Below are 15,783 nucleotides of genomic sequence, written 5' to 3' on the forward strand. Positions count from 1 at the left end.
TGTATATATATATACATATATATATGTGTGTGTGTGTGTGTATAAATATATATATATATATATATATACACACATATATTTATCACTTATTCGCTTTAGTTTGTTCTGCTGTGATATACAGTGGATGATTTTGATATTTAAACATCAAAAAGATTGAAAAGATCTTGCCATTGAGGTTTTCTTCCATTTTTTCCTGATTAGAATCAAGGGTCTAAGGGCAGAGGATATCATTCACTGTACATATTGTAAAGCACACTGGGGCAATATAATTGTGACTTTGGGCTCAATCAATAAATTTGACTTGACTGATGATTGATTAAAAAAAGGTATTTAAATGACAAATTATTTTAAAAATAAATGTCAAATGTAAGAGAGAGGAAGAAAATGTCCATGAAAGATCATGATATGTTTTTGACAAACAAAAGGTTTTCTTGATTTTAGTACTCTCAGCAGTCTTATTTGAGTAAAAGTACTAATACAGTGTATAAATATTCAAAGTCAAAATGTTACTTGAGTACCAAAAGTGAAAGCACTTGCAGAATCTGATGCTGATGCAGAATCATCATATTATTGTTGGATTAAAATGATTGACGCATTTTGTGGAAGCATCAGTTTCATGTTGCAGCTGTTAAAGCTTAATTTTAACTTCATGTTATAATAATACACCAGAGTTAATGTATAGATCATATTTTTGCATCAATTTTGAATCTGTAAAGTAACTAAAGCTGTCAAACAATAGTAGTGGAGTAAAAGGTACATCTGCTCCTGAAATGTAGTCAAGTGAGTAGCAGTACCTCCAAACTGTGTTTAAGTACACGCCTTGGTTAAAAACAAAAGTCCGTCAGAGCTTTTTGATTATTTCTGCAGCTGTGAGCCTCCGGTCTGACGTCACGTGTCTCGCGGAGCTGAAACACTTTCATTTTCATTTCTCAGGAACAAGCAGCCTGAAGCAAAGCGAGCTGAAGGTAAGCCGTGTGCGTCACAAACTCGAGCTGTTTTATGTGCTGTATGTTTGTCAAAAAGTAGAAGAAGTGTTTGTGACATCGTTTTGTGTTAAAAATGCTGGAAATTATAAAAAAAATAGAAAGTTACGTCACAGCCCGTAAAAGTTTGCATTAGCTTGTCATTACCGAAAGTGAAGTCGAGCCATAGCCTCCATTTTGTGTCGAAATGTGTCCTGTCATTCCTGAGTAAATTTTATACATTAAATGTACAACAAACATAGTTGTTGGACGTCTGAACTGACAGTCTGACGACAAGAAACGCTGCTGTCATTTATGTCGCAGATATTTGCTAAACGGAAGGAGACGGACAAAATGTCAGACGAAGACCCAGAAGTGCCCATGGAGGTGAGTAACTGTTATCAGCAAACTAAAGTTGAACATTAGAACAATATGAAAGACAGCTGTAAAGGGAAATTGTTATTATTATTAATATGTGAATATTCACAATGACCGTGTATAAAATATGACCCTACTGTTTAAAATTGTTTGTGTTTTGAAGGATTAATTGCTGCATTTGTCTTTCTGACTTAAATATCTTGTATTCTCTCATATAGTGGTCTCAGTGTAATGCAAAATCTAACAAGTAGGCAGGTGTGTGTGTGTGTGTGTGTGTGTGTGTGCGTGCGTGCGTGCGTGCGTGCTTGTGTGTGCTTACGTGCTTAATGACAGATATCACTTCAGCCAGTTTGGTGCAGGTCCAGTATTTAATTTTAAAACTGGTGCAGCGTTTGAAACAGTGACAGAGTGATTTTTTTCCCTTCTATTTCACAGACGAGCAGTTCTTAATAACTACAAACCAGTTCATCTAAAATCCTGGGCGAGTCCAAACAGGCCTGTGCGGTTTATGTAGAGTGTATGTGAAAGTAAAAGTATGAAAATGAAGGCACAAGCTCCCAGCAAAGGCTTTGAATAATGTTCCGTTAATGCCCCCATCCTTTACTCTTCTGCAACAACTGTTTTCATGTAGACATGTCTTGCAGTAAGAATGATTGTCTGAGTTTCAAAATGCACCACGTAACTTTAGACATATTTAACACATTATCACCACATTGATGTTCCTGCACTAATTTTTGACAATAAAAGTATTCTAAAACACTAAAATGTTCTGCCTTCAATTCATATCACAAGTGTTTGAACCATATGGAGGGACCAAAAATAAGTCATTTGTTTTTATATATATATTTCTTTTTAAATTAAAAGAGTTTACTCGGCCGATATATCGGTTATTCAAATTTTTTAATCCCAAATATCGGTATTGGCCCCAAAAAATCATTATCAGTCGGGCTGTTCTGTTAGAGACAATAATGTCATTAAAGACATGTTAGTATAGCTCAAACAAAACATCACTTCCAATATCATATTCCTACATACTGTATGATGTCTTTTTCCTGTTTTGAAACTAACCAGACAGGAGAAAATCAAAATGCCACGGGAAACCCAGCACAGAACAACCCTTCTGCTGGAGATATGACACAGGCACAGGCCTCCCACATGTCTCAGGACACATCATTGAACTCTGGCAGAAGGATGGAAGTTGTGAGTAGCTTTGTCATCCAAGTCTATAAACTACAGTTGAAAAAGTATGGGAAAGTATGAAAAAATAACCACTGTGGGAGTTGTGGTATTAATACTAAAATGTGAATAATCACAGTGACTATTCAAAAGGAATTGTACTGCTAAAATAGTTTGTGTTTTGAAGTATTAATTGCTGCAATTGTCTTTTTGTATCTATCTTTCCTCACGTAGTGTTCTGTGCAGCCTTCAGCAACTCATGGTCCATTTCCTGTGGTAGGTATTAGTGTCAGCAAGTGTGTGTGTGTGTGCTTACTGTACATGTTCAGGAACAGATATGACTTCAACTAGTGCAAATTTCAGTGTTTGATTTTAAAACTGGTGGTCAAAACAAATAATCTCAGCCAGTTGCTTTCTGTTGTACCGAGGCTGTCCTCTTAGGTCATAGTCTGTTTTATTATCATGCTGCATAACAACTCCATTGGCAGCAAAGTATAAAACTCCAATGTTATTAAAGAAATGGCAGTTTAGTTAAAAACAATGCCCCTTCCAGTGTCATAATCATAGATACTGAATGACGTCTTTTTTCTGTTTTGAAACCAACCAGCAAGGACAACATCAATACGCCGTGGGAAACTCCTCTTATCCAGCACAGAACAACTTCCCAAATCCCCACCCTTCTGCTGGACAGTTTCCACAGGGGTATCAATACCCACCAGTGAACATACCAACTGTGAGTAGCTCTGTCACCCAAGTCTGCAAACTACAGCTGACATTTAAACATTATGAAAAACAAGTGTTAAAGGTCTAGTGTGTAGGATTTAGTGGCATCTAGCAGTAAGGTAGCAGATGGCAGCCAACTGAACACCCCTCGTCTCACCCTCCCCTACGGTGGCGGCGTGAAAGGCCTTCTATAGAGCCAGTGTTTGGTTTGTCTCTACTGGGCTACTGTAGAAAAATGGTGGACTGAGGAAGAGGATCTGCTCCCTCTGTAAATATAAAAGGCTCATTCTAAGGTGAGGTTGCAACAGTATGAGATCTTCACGGTACAATATATATACAATAACTAGGGATGCACCGATACCGATAATGGCATTGGGTATCAGGCTGATACTGCGCTCATATACTCGTACTTGTACTCTCAAAAATTCACCGATACGACTTTATTGCATTAGGCCTTACATTGCATGAAACTGAAGACTGCGATCAGAGGGCGGCTTGTCAGTGTGTAGGGGGAGATGTCGAGCGAACTGGAATCAGTGTGCTGCAAGCTATGTGCTGCTAAGGTGTTGAGGGGAGGAAAGAAGAATACGTCTTTTAATACCAGTAATTTGATAAAACATCTGAAGACGCATCATAAAGCTCAGTATACGGAGTTTGCTAACGAATATGGACTCCGTGATACTCTCGCGGCTCACCAGTGGACACTGCTGGAGAAGACACTAACTCTTCTGGGTCCGTTCGAGGAGTTAACATGAAAAGTTAGCTCTTCAGATGCCATGGCCGCAGACGTCATGAAGCGATTTTCTGATGTGGAGGAATTCCCACTCTACAGCATTGCATCGCTACTCGATCCCAGGTGTGTGTGTGTGTGAGACCGTGTGTCTGTGTGACTGTGTATGTGTGTGTGTGTGTCTGTGTGATTGTGTGTGTGTGACTGTGTGTGTCTCTGTGTGTGACTAGTTCAATTTTTTATTTAGTTTGATTCAAATGTGGAGACTGTGCAATAGTTTAATTGAGATATTAAGTTGACTGTGTTAACTGTGTAATAAGTTTCATTGTTTAATTTGTCAAATTTCATTTTGTCAAATGTGAAGACAGTGCCAATGTGGAAGCTTTTTGTTGACACAGGACATGATGATTATTTATATTTAATTTATTATCATTTGTTGTAACAAGCAGAGAAGAAAATAAATCCTGTCTTCCAATTCAGTGCATCTGTAACCTAAATAGTTATTCTTGTGGTAGAAATATCGGTATCGGTACACAGTATTGACAAATACACAAATGAAAATACCCGTACACGTACTCGGTTTGAAAAAACGGTATCGGTGCATCCCTAACAATAACCATCTCAGAAAATATCGCAGTTTCAAAGTATCGCGATAAACGTTATTACACATTTATTATTGTCATTATCAGTTACAATGACCCTTAAAAGAATGAAAGTAGAAGGGATTTTTTAGGTTGAACAAATGTTCTATTATAATTTCGCAATATATTATGACAGACATGAATTTTGATATAAACGTGAAATATATATATATTTTAATAGCACTAATATCGTAGAACCTCAATGAATTTGAAAGCTTAAGTCAAGTTCAAAACAAAGACTTTGCTTGTTCCAAATAATCTCAGCCAGTTGCTTTCTGTTGTATTGACGCTGTCCTCTGAGGTCAGTCTGTTTTATTATCATGTTGCATAACAACTGTTAGCAGCACAGTATAAAACTCTAATGTAATTAAAGAAATGGTAGTTTTGTTTTCAAAAAAATGCCACCTCCAATGTCTTAATAAAATATACTGAATGGCATCTTTTTTCTGTTTTGAAACCAACCAGCAAGGACAACATCAATATGCCACGGGAAACTCCTTTTATCCAGCACAGAACAACTCCCCAAATCCCCACCTTTCGGCTGGACAGTGTCCACAGGGGTATCAAGACGCATCAATGAACACTGAAGTTGTGAGTTGCTCTGTTGTCCAAGTCTGCAACCTACAGCTGATATTTAAACATTATGAAAAACAAATGTGTGTGTGTGTGTGTGTGTGTGTGTGTGTGTGTGTGTGTGTGTGTGTACACATGTTCAGTAACAGATATGACTTCAACCATTCTTGTGAAAATTCCAGTGTTTGATTTTAAAACTGGTGCAGCTTGTGGAAACAGTGACAGTGGTAGAGTGATTTATTTTCCATTTTCAAAACTTTTAGACACTGAAAATGAGTTCATGTAAAATTCAGGTCTGTATGTCTCTTTACAGTGTACGTGAAAGTGAAGGTGTGAAAATTGAAAGCTTAAATCAAGTTCAAAACAAAGACTTTGCTTGTTCCAAATAATCTCAGCCAGTTGCTTTCTGTTGTATTGACGCTGTCCTCTGAGGTCAGTCAGTTTTATTATTGTACTACATAGCAACTCCATTGGCAGCACAGTATAAAACTCTAATGTAATCAAAGAAATGGTAGGGTTTTTTTAAATGCCCCTTCCAATGTCATAATCATATATACTGAATGATGTCTTTTTTCTGTTTTGAAACCAACCAGCAAGGACAACATCAATACACCGTGGGAAACTCCTCTTATCCAGCACAGAACAACTTCCCAAATCCCCACCCTTCTGCTGGACAGTTTCCACAGGGGTATCAGTACCCACCAGTGAACATGCCAGTTGTGAGTAGTTCTGTCACCCAAGTCTGCAAACTACAGCTGACATTTAAACATATGAAAAACTAGTGTTAAAGGTCCAGTGTGTAGGATTTAGTGGCATCTAGCATTTAACCCTCTAGGCGCCAAAGTCGCATTATTGCGACAGGCAACATTGCTGATTAAAACAGCCCATATCTTTAAATCTACTGCCTTGTGCTGTTACTGCTTGCTACCACTAGATAGCCAATAGATTCAGCTTCAATCCTGACGTCATTTGGGGGTGTGTTTCTATGCAAAATACCTGAGAAAAAAAAGTTTGAAACCCGACACCGGCTGTCGGAGCGGCAGCGGCTAAGCGGGCAGAGTGGGAGAGGAGAGAGCAGCGGAGCGGTGGCAGAAGTATGCTGGACAGATCGAGAGACAGATAGCGATTTTTGTAATAAAAAACAAAATGCCCAAAAGACTTTACAGTGCGGATGAGGTGCCTGCACAGATCTTTGCTGATCGCGATTCAGAAGGGGACGATTTGCCCTCTGATGACGATCGCTCGTCAGAGACGAGTGACTGACGATGCTGCAGCTGCGCACACTGTCACACAAGCAACACACGCTGATCACGGCGAGAGTTTTCTTTTCTTTTTACAAGTTAGATTAGGACATTTACTCCTATCAGATTCCTGTTCATTTACTCTAAGGGTTCAGAGGATGAAAAAAAAAAAAACTACTGTGTAAATATGTTCAGAATTCCGTTTTACTGAATTTTACCTGGTGACATACAAATTAGATTAGTAAATTTACTCCAATCAAACTCCTGTTCCTTTATTTTGAGGATGAGATGACAATATAAATATTTTTTTTCTGTGTAAATATGTTCAAAAATCAGTTTTACTGAAAGTTACTTTCAGTCACCTGGTGACGTCACAATATGCAAATTAGATGATTAAATTTACTCCCATCACAAACTTTAGGTCATTATGAATATTTTTCTCATTTACACTATGAATTTATCTCTCACCACTTCCAAGCTACAGCCTTTTGAAATCTTACAATCCAAACGGAATATTTTCCTAAATAAACTCTGGCGCCTAGAGGGTTAAGTCAAGTTCAAAACAAAGACTTTGCTTTTTCCAAATAATCTCAGCCAGTTGCTTTCTGTTGTATTGACGCTGTCCTCTGAGGTCAGTCTGTTTTATTATCATGGTGCATAGCAACTATGTTAGCAGCACAGTATAACACTCTAATGTAATTAAAGAAATGGTAGTTTTGTTTTCAAAAAAATGCCACTTCCAATTTCTTAATCATATATACTGAATGACATCTTTTTTCTGTTTTGTAACCGACCAGCCAGGACAACATCAATACGCCGTGGGAAACTCCTTTTATCCAGCACAGAACAACTCCCCAAATCCCCACCCTTCTGCTGGACAGTTTCCACAGGTGCCTCAATACACATCAAAGAACACTGAAGTTGTGAATTGCTCTGTTGTCCAAGTCTGCAAACTACAGTTGAACATTATGAAAAACGTGTGTGTGTGTGTGTGTGTGTGTGTGTGTGTGTGTGTGTGTGTGTGTGTGTGTGTGTGTGTGTGTGTGTGTGTACACACATGTTCAGCAACAGATATGACTTCAACCATTCTTGTGAAAATTCCAGTGTTTGATTTTAAAACTGGTGCAGCTTGTGGAAACAGTGACAGTGGTAGAGTGATTTCTTTTCCATTTTCAAAACTTTTAGACACTGAAAACGAGTTCATGTAAAATTCAGGTCTGTATGTCTCTTTTTACAGTGTACATGAAAGTGAAAGTATGAATTTGAAAGCTTAAGTCAAGTTCAAAACAAAGACTTTGCTTGTTCCAAATAATCTCAGCCAGTTGCTTTCTGTTGTATTGACGCTGTCCTCTGAGGTCAGTCTGTTTTATTATTGTACTACATAGCAACTCCATTAGCAGCACAGTATAAAACTCTAATGTAATTAAAGAAATGGTAGTTTAGTTAAAAACAATGCCCCTTCCAGTGTCATAATCATAGATACTGAATGACGTCTTTTTTCTGTTTTGAAACCAACCAGCAAGGACAACATCAATACACCGTGGGAAACTCCTCTTATCCAGCACAGAACAACTTCCCAAATCCCCACCCTTCTGCTGGACAGTTTCCACAGGGGTATCAATACCCACCAGTGAACATGCCAGTTGTGAGTAGCTCTGTCACCCAAGTCTGCAAACTACAGCTGACATTTAAACATTATGAAAAACAAGTGTTAAAGGTCCAGTGTGTATTTCTTCAGGAGCCTCTCCTTCTGGGTCCGATTCTGGGTCAAACTGGTATGGTTGAACGACAGCATCTCGGCGAGCCATAGCGATACATCCACCGTAAACATTAGCGCATGCTACCGCTAGCGTAAGCGGCATCCTCTCCCTGAGAGGGGCATGTAGCAGGCAAGGCAGGCGCTGACAGACAGAGCTCATTAGCATTTAAAGGTGCAGGCACAGAAACAGCCTGTTCTCAGTAGAGCTCAGTGCGACTTTTAGACAGCTGAAATTCAGGACCACGGATGGGTTTGGGGCAATACAGTTCGAATACAGTGTTGTTGGACCTCTGACAGCTGTGTGAAATTGATGAAAAACAGTATAATATGGGACCTTTACGTCAAGTTCAAAATAAAGACTTTGCTTGTTCTAAATAATCTCAGCCAGTTGCTTTCTGTTGTGTTGACATTGTCCTCTGAGGTCAGTCTGTTTTATTATCATGGTGCATAGCAACTTTGTTAGCAGCACAGTATATATATAATTTTAAAAAAAAATGCCACTTCCAATGTCTTAATCATATATACTGAATGACATCTTTTTTCTGTTTTGTAACCGACCAGCAAGGACAACATCAATACGCCACGGGAAACTCCTTTAATCCAGCACAGAACAACTCCCCAAATCCCCACCCTTCTGCTGGACAGTTTCCACAGGTGCCTCAAGACACATCAAAGAACACTGAAGTTGTGAGTTGCTCTGTTGTCCAAGTCTGCAAACTACAGTTGAACATTTAAACATTATGAAAAACAAATGTGTGTGTGTGTGTGTGTGTGATATGACTTCAACTATTCTTGTGAAAATTCCAGTGTATGAGATCTTTGCGGTACAATAACCAGTGACATGCGGTTAGGTTCATGGCTGGTGAGGCACTGACTCCATCAGAATCAGATTTACAAATATATGATATATATATATAATATAATATATATGAGTAGATTATTCACCATTTGACACAAGGGCTGGCTCAATTCATGGCAGCGGCAGCTAGTAATGGCACTTCCTGCCTTTCACTCCAGTTGCCGGTGTCTGAGGCAGTCACTGCCCTGCCACGGCAACTGCTGCTGTTATGGGCATTTGTTTTTATTTTTATTTTATAAAACAGTCGTCAGTCTTGCATTAGACTCGCTGGCAGTAGCATTTCCATTACGTGATTTCTGCATTAATTTGGTTTCCGTAATTTGCGCACACACACACACACACACACATGCACAGCGGCCCGTAACGTTAGTCTGAAGCAAACCTTTCAGCTCCGGTGTTGGTCTTCCTTTATTTATTACCTCCTGTTTCGATTGAAAATCCAAAATTGTTTGAGCTTGGATATAAAATCCTCCATTGTAAATCCAGGTGGGGCGAGAGGGGGAAAAAATATCCCTGCACTTGACTCGCTCGTAACCATGGACACTTACTCTGCAGCTGCTACTCTGCAGCTGCAGAGTAAGTGACAGCGAGCTAGCAACCATGTTGCTAGCCCCCTGCCTTGAGGCAAGAGAACTGCCTGCCTCACCCAGTGCCTCTTCACTGCCGCTGTAAGATCGCTGAGCACACAAAACAGGTTATAGGTTCAGCTTGCTGCTGCCTCACCATGCGTCTCTTCCCCGTATTTGAACGGAAATGTGAAAATTCAGCGATTTTTAATAAAAAACAATCCAAATTGTTTAAGTTAAATGGAAAATTAGTTTATAGTTCAAACCATTTGATAAATATAACCATTTAATTTATTTGTTTATCATATATTTTATTTTTTCCATGATGACAGGTGAGGCTCTGCCTCCCCTGCCTCTCCTGACCGCACATCACTGACAATAACCATCTCAAATCTAAAATATCACAGTGTACAGTATCATAAAATACGTTATTACACAGTTATTATAATGTCATTATCAGTAACAATGACCCTTAAAAGAATGAAAATAGAAGGGATTTTTACTTACAATTATCTAATACCTTAGATAAATGGACACAGTAGGATAACCAAGTTTCATACCACAGTTTACCTTGAAACCAGTATAACACTGCAGACCTATTCTAAGGTAACAAAAACACAATAATTGTAATTTCAAAGTTATTAAACTGTAATGAAAAAATAATTTAGTGTTTCATATTCATTTTCTGCCCCCAATTCCCCTTCAACCAGTCTTATGCACGTCCAGTGTTTAATTTTAAAACTAGTGCAGAGTGTGGAAACAGTGACAGAGGCAGAGGGATTTCTTTCTATTCTCAAGACCTTTTGACACTAAAAACCAGTGCGTATAAAATCCAGCTTGAGAAAGTGAGAGTATGTAATTGAAAGGTCATAGTTTTTTCTATTCTCATACTGCATAGCAACTCCGTTATCAACACTGTTTTAAACTTTAATGTAATTAAAGACATGGAAAATAATGCCACCTACGCTGTCATACACATATATACTGAATGAGGTCTTCCTGTTTTGAAAAAGGACCAGACGGGACAACATCAAGATGCCAGCGTAAAGTCCTTTGATGCAGCACAGAACAACTCAACACATCCCGACACTTCTGCTGGACAAGTTGCACAGGTGACTCAAGACACATCACTGAACATTGGCAGGGGAATGGCAGTTGCGAGTAGCTAAATTCACAGTGACTGTCATGATTTTGAAGTATTAATAGCTGTCTTTTTTATTTGAATAATCTGTCTTTCCTCATACAGGGTTCTGCGCAGCCTCAAACATCTGAGGTGGGTATTTTTGTGAGCGTGAATGTGTTTGTGTGAGTTCAATTACATAAATCTTTCTAGCCAGTCTGGTGATAGTCCAGTGTTTGTTTTTTAAAAGTGGCTCAGAGTCTGCCAACAGTGGTAGAGTGATTTTTTTCTCCATTTCTAAAAACAGTGCATATAAAATGACCTCCAACAGGCCTGTATGTTTTTCTGTAAAGTTTATGTGAAAGTGAAACAAATAAATTTAAGGCTCAAGTGAAGTTCCCAGAATAGACTAACCTGACGCCTTCAGATGATATCTGTTACACAGAACAGTTTTGGGAAGGCACCGCTAGAAACTGTTTGGGTAAGTGCAAGCGCTTTGAATAAAATACTTGGCAGGTGATTGGACGAACCATCTGTCTATCACGGGCCAACATCTTTTGATGAAATATACTCTCCAGTTCTGATATAACTTATGCTTATAGCAGCTATGACAACCACTTGAGCTGCCGCTATTGTTTTTTTTAAGAACAACAACACTATTCTCGCTGGTTGTCACACTATGAACCATGCCTGTAACTGCCAGTTGTTCCTCATAAGGACACTGATTGGTTCAATGTGCTTGGCCACAAGCACACATCTTGATGCTCTCTGTTAGCATATTGCATACAAACTATGTTATCAACACCATATAAAACTCGAATGTAATTAAAGCAATGTTCAGTTATAAAAGACACCATCTCCAATACGATGATCTTTCTGTCTTGAAACTGCCAGATGCAACCAGACTTTTAAGATAAATGGCATGGAGTATGTTGTGCTATCTTGTTTAGTAATACAGTGACATTAACTGTAACATGTGCTCTGGCTCTGTTGATTCTATCACAGAACAAAGATGAAGTTCAAGTCACTCTCTCAGTCAAGTGGCTTGAGGATGTTCAACAGCAGAAAAGAAAAACAACACTGCAGAAGCTTCTTCAGACTTGGGCCCACAAAAGCAAATTTAATGGAGACTGCACTGTTTTAAGTGTCTCAGAAGATGGGAGAGCTGAGATAAAGATTAAACCCGCTGAAGGTGCAGTATGGCTAAAATTTTTAATTTAAAATTAAATTGCACATCTGTTACCACTCTCATACATTTTGAAAAGCTCCTGTATTGAGATTGTATTCTTTGTTTGTTAGTTTTTTTTCAATTCATGTTTTGTTTCTCTTCTTTTGAAGCTGTGAGTGAGCTTGAGGAACTGACAGGACAAACATTGAAGAATAAACATGGGAAAAAGACAGTGACAATAACAACTGTTGTTCTGAGAGGAATGGAAATACAAATACCAGACAATGCTCCAATGAACCTTCCTACATCTGTGTCAGAGCCACAACATGTAAGTGCTGTGTAGTAAACAAGTGCAATTTCAGTGCAAATTAAAAAAAAAAAAAATTTCAGCTCATTAATTCATTCATTCGTTCATATTTCTCTCTAGGTAACAGGACAACTTGGAGAACAAAGTCACATGAATACATCTACTTCTAATGTCCCGATGCCTTCAGACAATGCTTCAGTGAACCTTCCTTCTTCATCTGTGTCAGAGCAACAACATGTAAGTGCTGTGTAGTAAAGAAGTGCAGATTAATCACATTAAATTTCATTTTATAAATGATTTTTTTGATTTAATCGATTCATTCATATTTCTCTCTAGGATAACGGACAACTCGGGGAACAAAGTAACATGACTACATCTACTAATGTCCTGAAACCCACAGACAATGCTTCAGTGAACCTTCCTTCTTCATCTGTGTCAGAGCAACAACATGTAAGTGCTGTGTAGTAAAGAAGTGCAGATTAATCACATTAAATTTCATTTTATAAATGATTTTTTTGATTTCATCGATTCATTCATATTTCTCTCTAGGCTAACGGACAACTCGGGGAACAAAGTAACATGACTACATCTACTAATGTCCTGAAGCCCACAGACAATGCTTCAGTGAACCTTCCTTCTTCATCTGTGTCAGAGCCACAACATGTGTGTACTGTGAAGTAAATCAGTAAGAATGAATTACACTGAATATTGATGTTTTTTAGTAAATACATACATTGTTTTTTTATCCAGGACCAAGTGCCACCAGTGAAAAAAAGTAGTTCCAGCAGTTCAGCAGCAGCATCTACAACAGAAGAGAAGACATGTTCTTGTCTTCTCCCAGTGGTCCACTTCTGGTACGTGAACCACATCTTCAAGGAGGACATTAAACGCATCGAGAGAGAGCATGGAGTTAAAATGAGTGCAGAAGTGAATGTGACCTTTGAAGGAGACCAAAAAGACGAAGGCCTGAAAGAAGCTCTCTCTGAGTTCATTGACCTAGTTCAGAAGCGTATAGGTGAATTTGAAGGCTCAGTTACTCCTCTCAAGTCCCTAGATACAGAAGAGTTCAAGGACGCACTGAAAATCATCCAGAGGCCTGAGCACAAGCTTCTGGTTGCTCTTTCCTCTGAAGAAATTACCATATATGGGCCAAAACAAATTCCAAATGCCATCAGTAAGTCCCTAAATGCAGCACATAAATCCTCAGCAAATACCTACAACTCTGCTGCAGAGTCTCAAGACACATCCCTGAACATTGGCATGAGCATCAAAGACCATCTTGTTAATAATGGACTGACCATGCAGGAGAGCCACTGGAAGCTGATGACTACTTCCTTCAGTGATGATGTAGATAAGATCAAAGATAAGTTCGGTGTGGACTTTAAGGATTCAGACGTCCGTCATGGCAAAGTCAATGTCAAAGCTCATTATAAAAGATCTGGAGGAAACGCTTCAATGGAGAGCCATGCTGTCAGAGCTCTTCTTCATCTGTGCCAGAAGATCGCCACATCACCCAAGAACGTCACCCAACAACATGGTGCCACAGGATTCAGTGGCTCCACGAAGAATTCAAGCAGTGTTTATCCGTCAGAGGGGGCCTCCAGTGGACCTGTGGCCAACAGCCAATCAGGATACAGCACTCGCAAAACTGAAGATTCTGCAAGAGAGGGAGCAACAGCAAGAGACAATGAAGATGAAGACCAATGTGCTATATGCCAAGATACATTTAAGAACAAGAAACAGCTCAAGTGTAAACATGAGTTTTGTGAGGAATGCCTGGAAAATTTAAAGAAACACACAGGACCCATCTGTCCTGTTTGCAAAGATGTCTTTGGTGTGATAGAGGGAACCCAGCCAGATGGAAAAATATCAGTGCGTAAAATGTTCGTCTCCCTCCCAGGATTCAAAGGCTGTGACACTATAGTTATCGACTATTATTTTCCAAGTGGAAAACAAACGGTAAATATCTTAATTTAAATATCTGAAGACTTTTTGTCAATTTTGTAATTTCGTAAAATACTTTCGGACATGTTTGTCAATTATGTCTTCAACTTACTCTCCTTTTGTAGGAAAGGCATCCAAATCCTGGACATCTTTATGATGGTACAAGCAGAACAGCATACCTGCCAGACAACAAAGAGGGCAAAGAAGTGCTGCGCCTGTTAGAGAAAGCGTTTGACCAGAAGCTCATTTTCACTGTTGGGACGTCCACAACATCTGGGATGGAGAACCAGGTGACCTGGAACGACATTCACCACAAGACCTCGATGACTGGAGGACCACAGAGGTACAGCAGCGAAATCTAAGTTTTTTTAAAAACAGATCTTCTTTGTTGATGCCAAATCTTCAATTAAGCCTTATACACTGTCTGTTTCCACAGGTTTGGGTATCCTGACCCTGACTACCTGAGAAGAGTCAGAGATGAGCTGAAGGCTAAAGGCATCGAGTGAAGACTTTGATACAAAGATGCTGAAGAGAGTTGTTTTAACACAAAAAAATCAAGATGATCATTTAAAACAAACAATCACTGGAAGGCACAGATTATTGAATTGTATACTGTCTCTGGTGGTTATCAGTAAGGGTTGTTTTGAGGTGCACCAAATTTGACAGTTTAGCAACATATATTAGCTTCACCTATTAAGCATAACTCTTTTTGATGAGGGATATTCTCAATTTTTTGTTGATTGATAAGTTTTCAGTTTATAACAGTATGAGAATGAAAAAATTGCATTTATAATGTATCTTTAACTGTCTACAGTATATAAGATCTGATTTACTGCTTGCCTAATAAATGATTCAACTGACCCACACTGACTCATCACAGTATTCTTCAATATATCAGCAAAGATATTTCAAAGATATTTTTATTAGACATGTATTTGTTACACTGGACAAATAAATTACAAATAAATCATGATATGTATTTATGATATATACTATGCAAAGTTAATGACACATGATACTGTTGGAAGATGGTAAAAATAGATTTTGTACACCTTTTAGCTTTTGTGGATTTTTTCTTCTGCTAATTTTTATTATCAGTTCTGTGCTTTTGCTTATTTTTTATCACTTTCTGTTTAACTGTTCAGTTGAGTGCATTATTCTGTTGCGATATACAGAGGATGATATAAATAATTATATAGGTATGCTCAGCTATATATGAAAAGATCAAGCCACGAATAAATCACATTTAAAATGAATGTAAATTGCAAATGATACAGTCAAAATGTCAAATGTAGTAGAGGAGTGCTGACAAATATGTCCACAAAGATCATGATATTTCTTTCTTTCTGTCAAAAAACCTAAAACGTGAGAGGTTTTCTTGATATTTGCAGGGTCAGCAGTGGTGGAAGAAATACTCAGATCTTTTACTTAAGTACTAAAACCAGTGTAGAGATATTCTGTCTCAGTGTGTTATATTCAGAATGTTACATGAAAAGAATTACAGAAGTATTCAAAGCAGAACATACTTAAAGTACCAAAAGAGCACTTATTCCAGAGAATCACCCATAATATTACAGTGTATATGTTTTATAATTGCATTGAATTATTGATGCATTAATGTAAAAACATCACTTTA

General features: G+C 38.4%; 1 protein-coding gene across 1 annotated transcript in view; it reads left to right on the forward strand.

The window, feature by feature from the left end:
- Nucleotides 1–937: 937 nt before the first annotated feature.
- Nucleotides 938–15,783, forward strand: part of LOC140997889 (uncharacterized) — a 41,280-nt gene continuing 26,434 nt past the window's right edge. The window contains exons 1-12 of the mRNA XM_073467938.1: nucleotides 938–965; nucleotides 1,287–1,349; nucleotides 2,412–2,540; nucleotides 2,751–2,792; nucleotides 3,124–3,249; nucleotides 5,076–5,201; nucleotides 5,777–5,902; nucleotides 7,222–7,347; nucleotides 7,944–8,069; nucleotides 8,745–8,870; nucleotides 10,622–10,720; nucleotides 10,855–10,881. Of these exons, the coding sequence (XP_073324039.1) occupies nucleotides 1,317–1,349; nucleotides 2,412–2,540; nucleotides 2,751–2,792; nucleotides 3,124–3,249; nucleotides 5,076–5,201; nucleotides 5,777–5,902; nucleotides 7,222–7,347; nucleotides 7,944–8,069; nucleotides 8,745–8,870; nucleotides 10,622–10,720; nucleotides 10,855–10,881 (1,086 nt within the window). The 5' untranslated portion in view covers nucleotides 938–965; nucleotides 1,287–1,316. The remainder of the gene's footprint in view (nucleotides 966–1,286; nucleotides 1,350–2,411; nucleotides 2,541–2,750; nucleotides 2,793–3,123; nucleotides 3,250–5,075; nucleotides 5,202–5,776; nucleotides 5,903–7,221; nucleotides 7,348–7,943; nucleotides 8,070–8,744; nucleotides 8,871–10,621; nucleotides 10,721–10,854; nucleotides 10,882–15,783) is intronic.

This window comes from Pagrus major, chromosome 6 (assembly GCF_040436345.1).
Source record: "Pagrus major chromosome 6, Pma_NU_1.0".
NCBI classification, from domain to species: domain Eukaryota; kingdom Metazoa; phylum Chordata; class Actinopteri; order Spariformes; family Sparidae; genus Pagrus; species Pagrus major.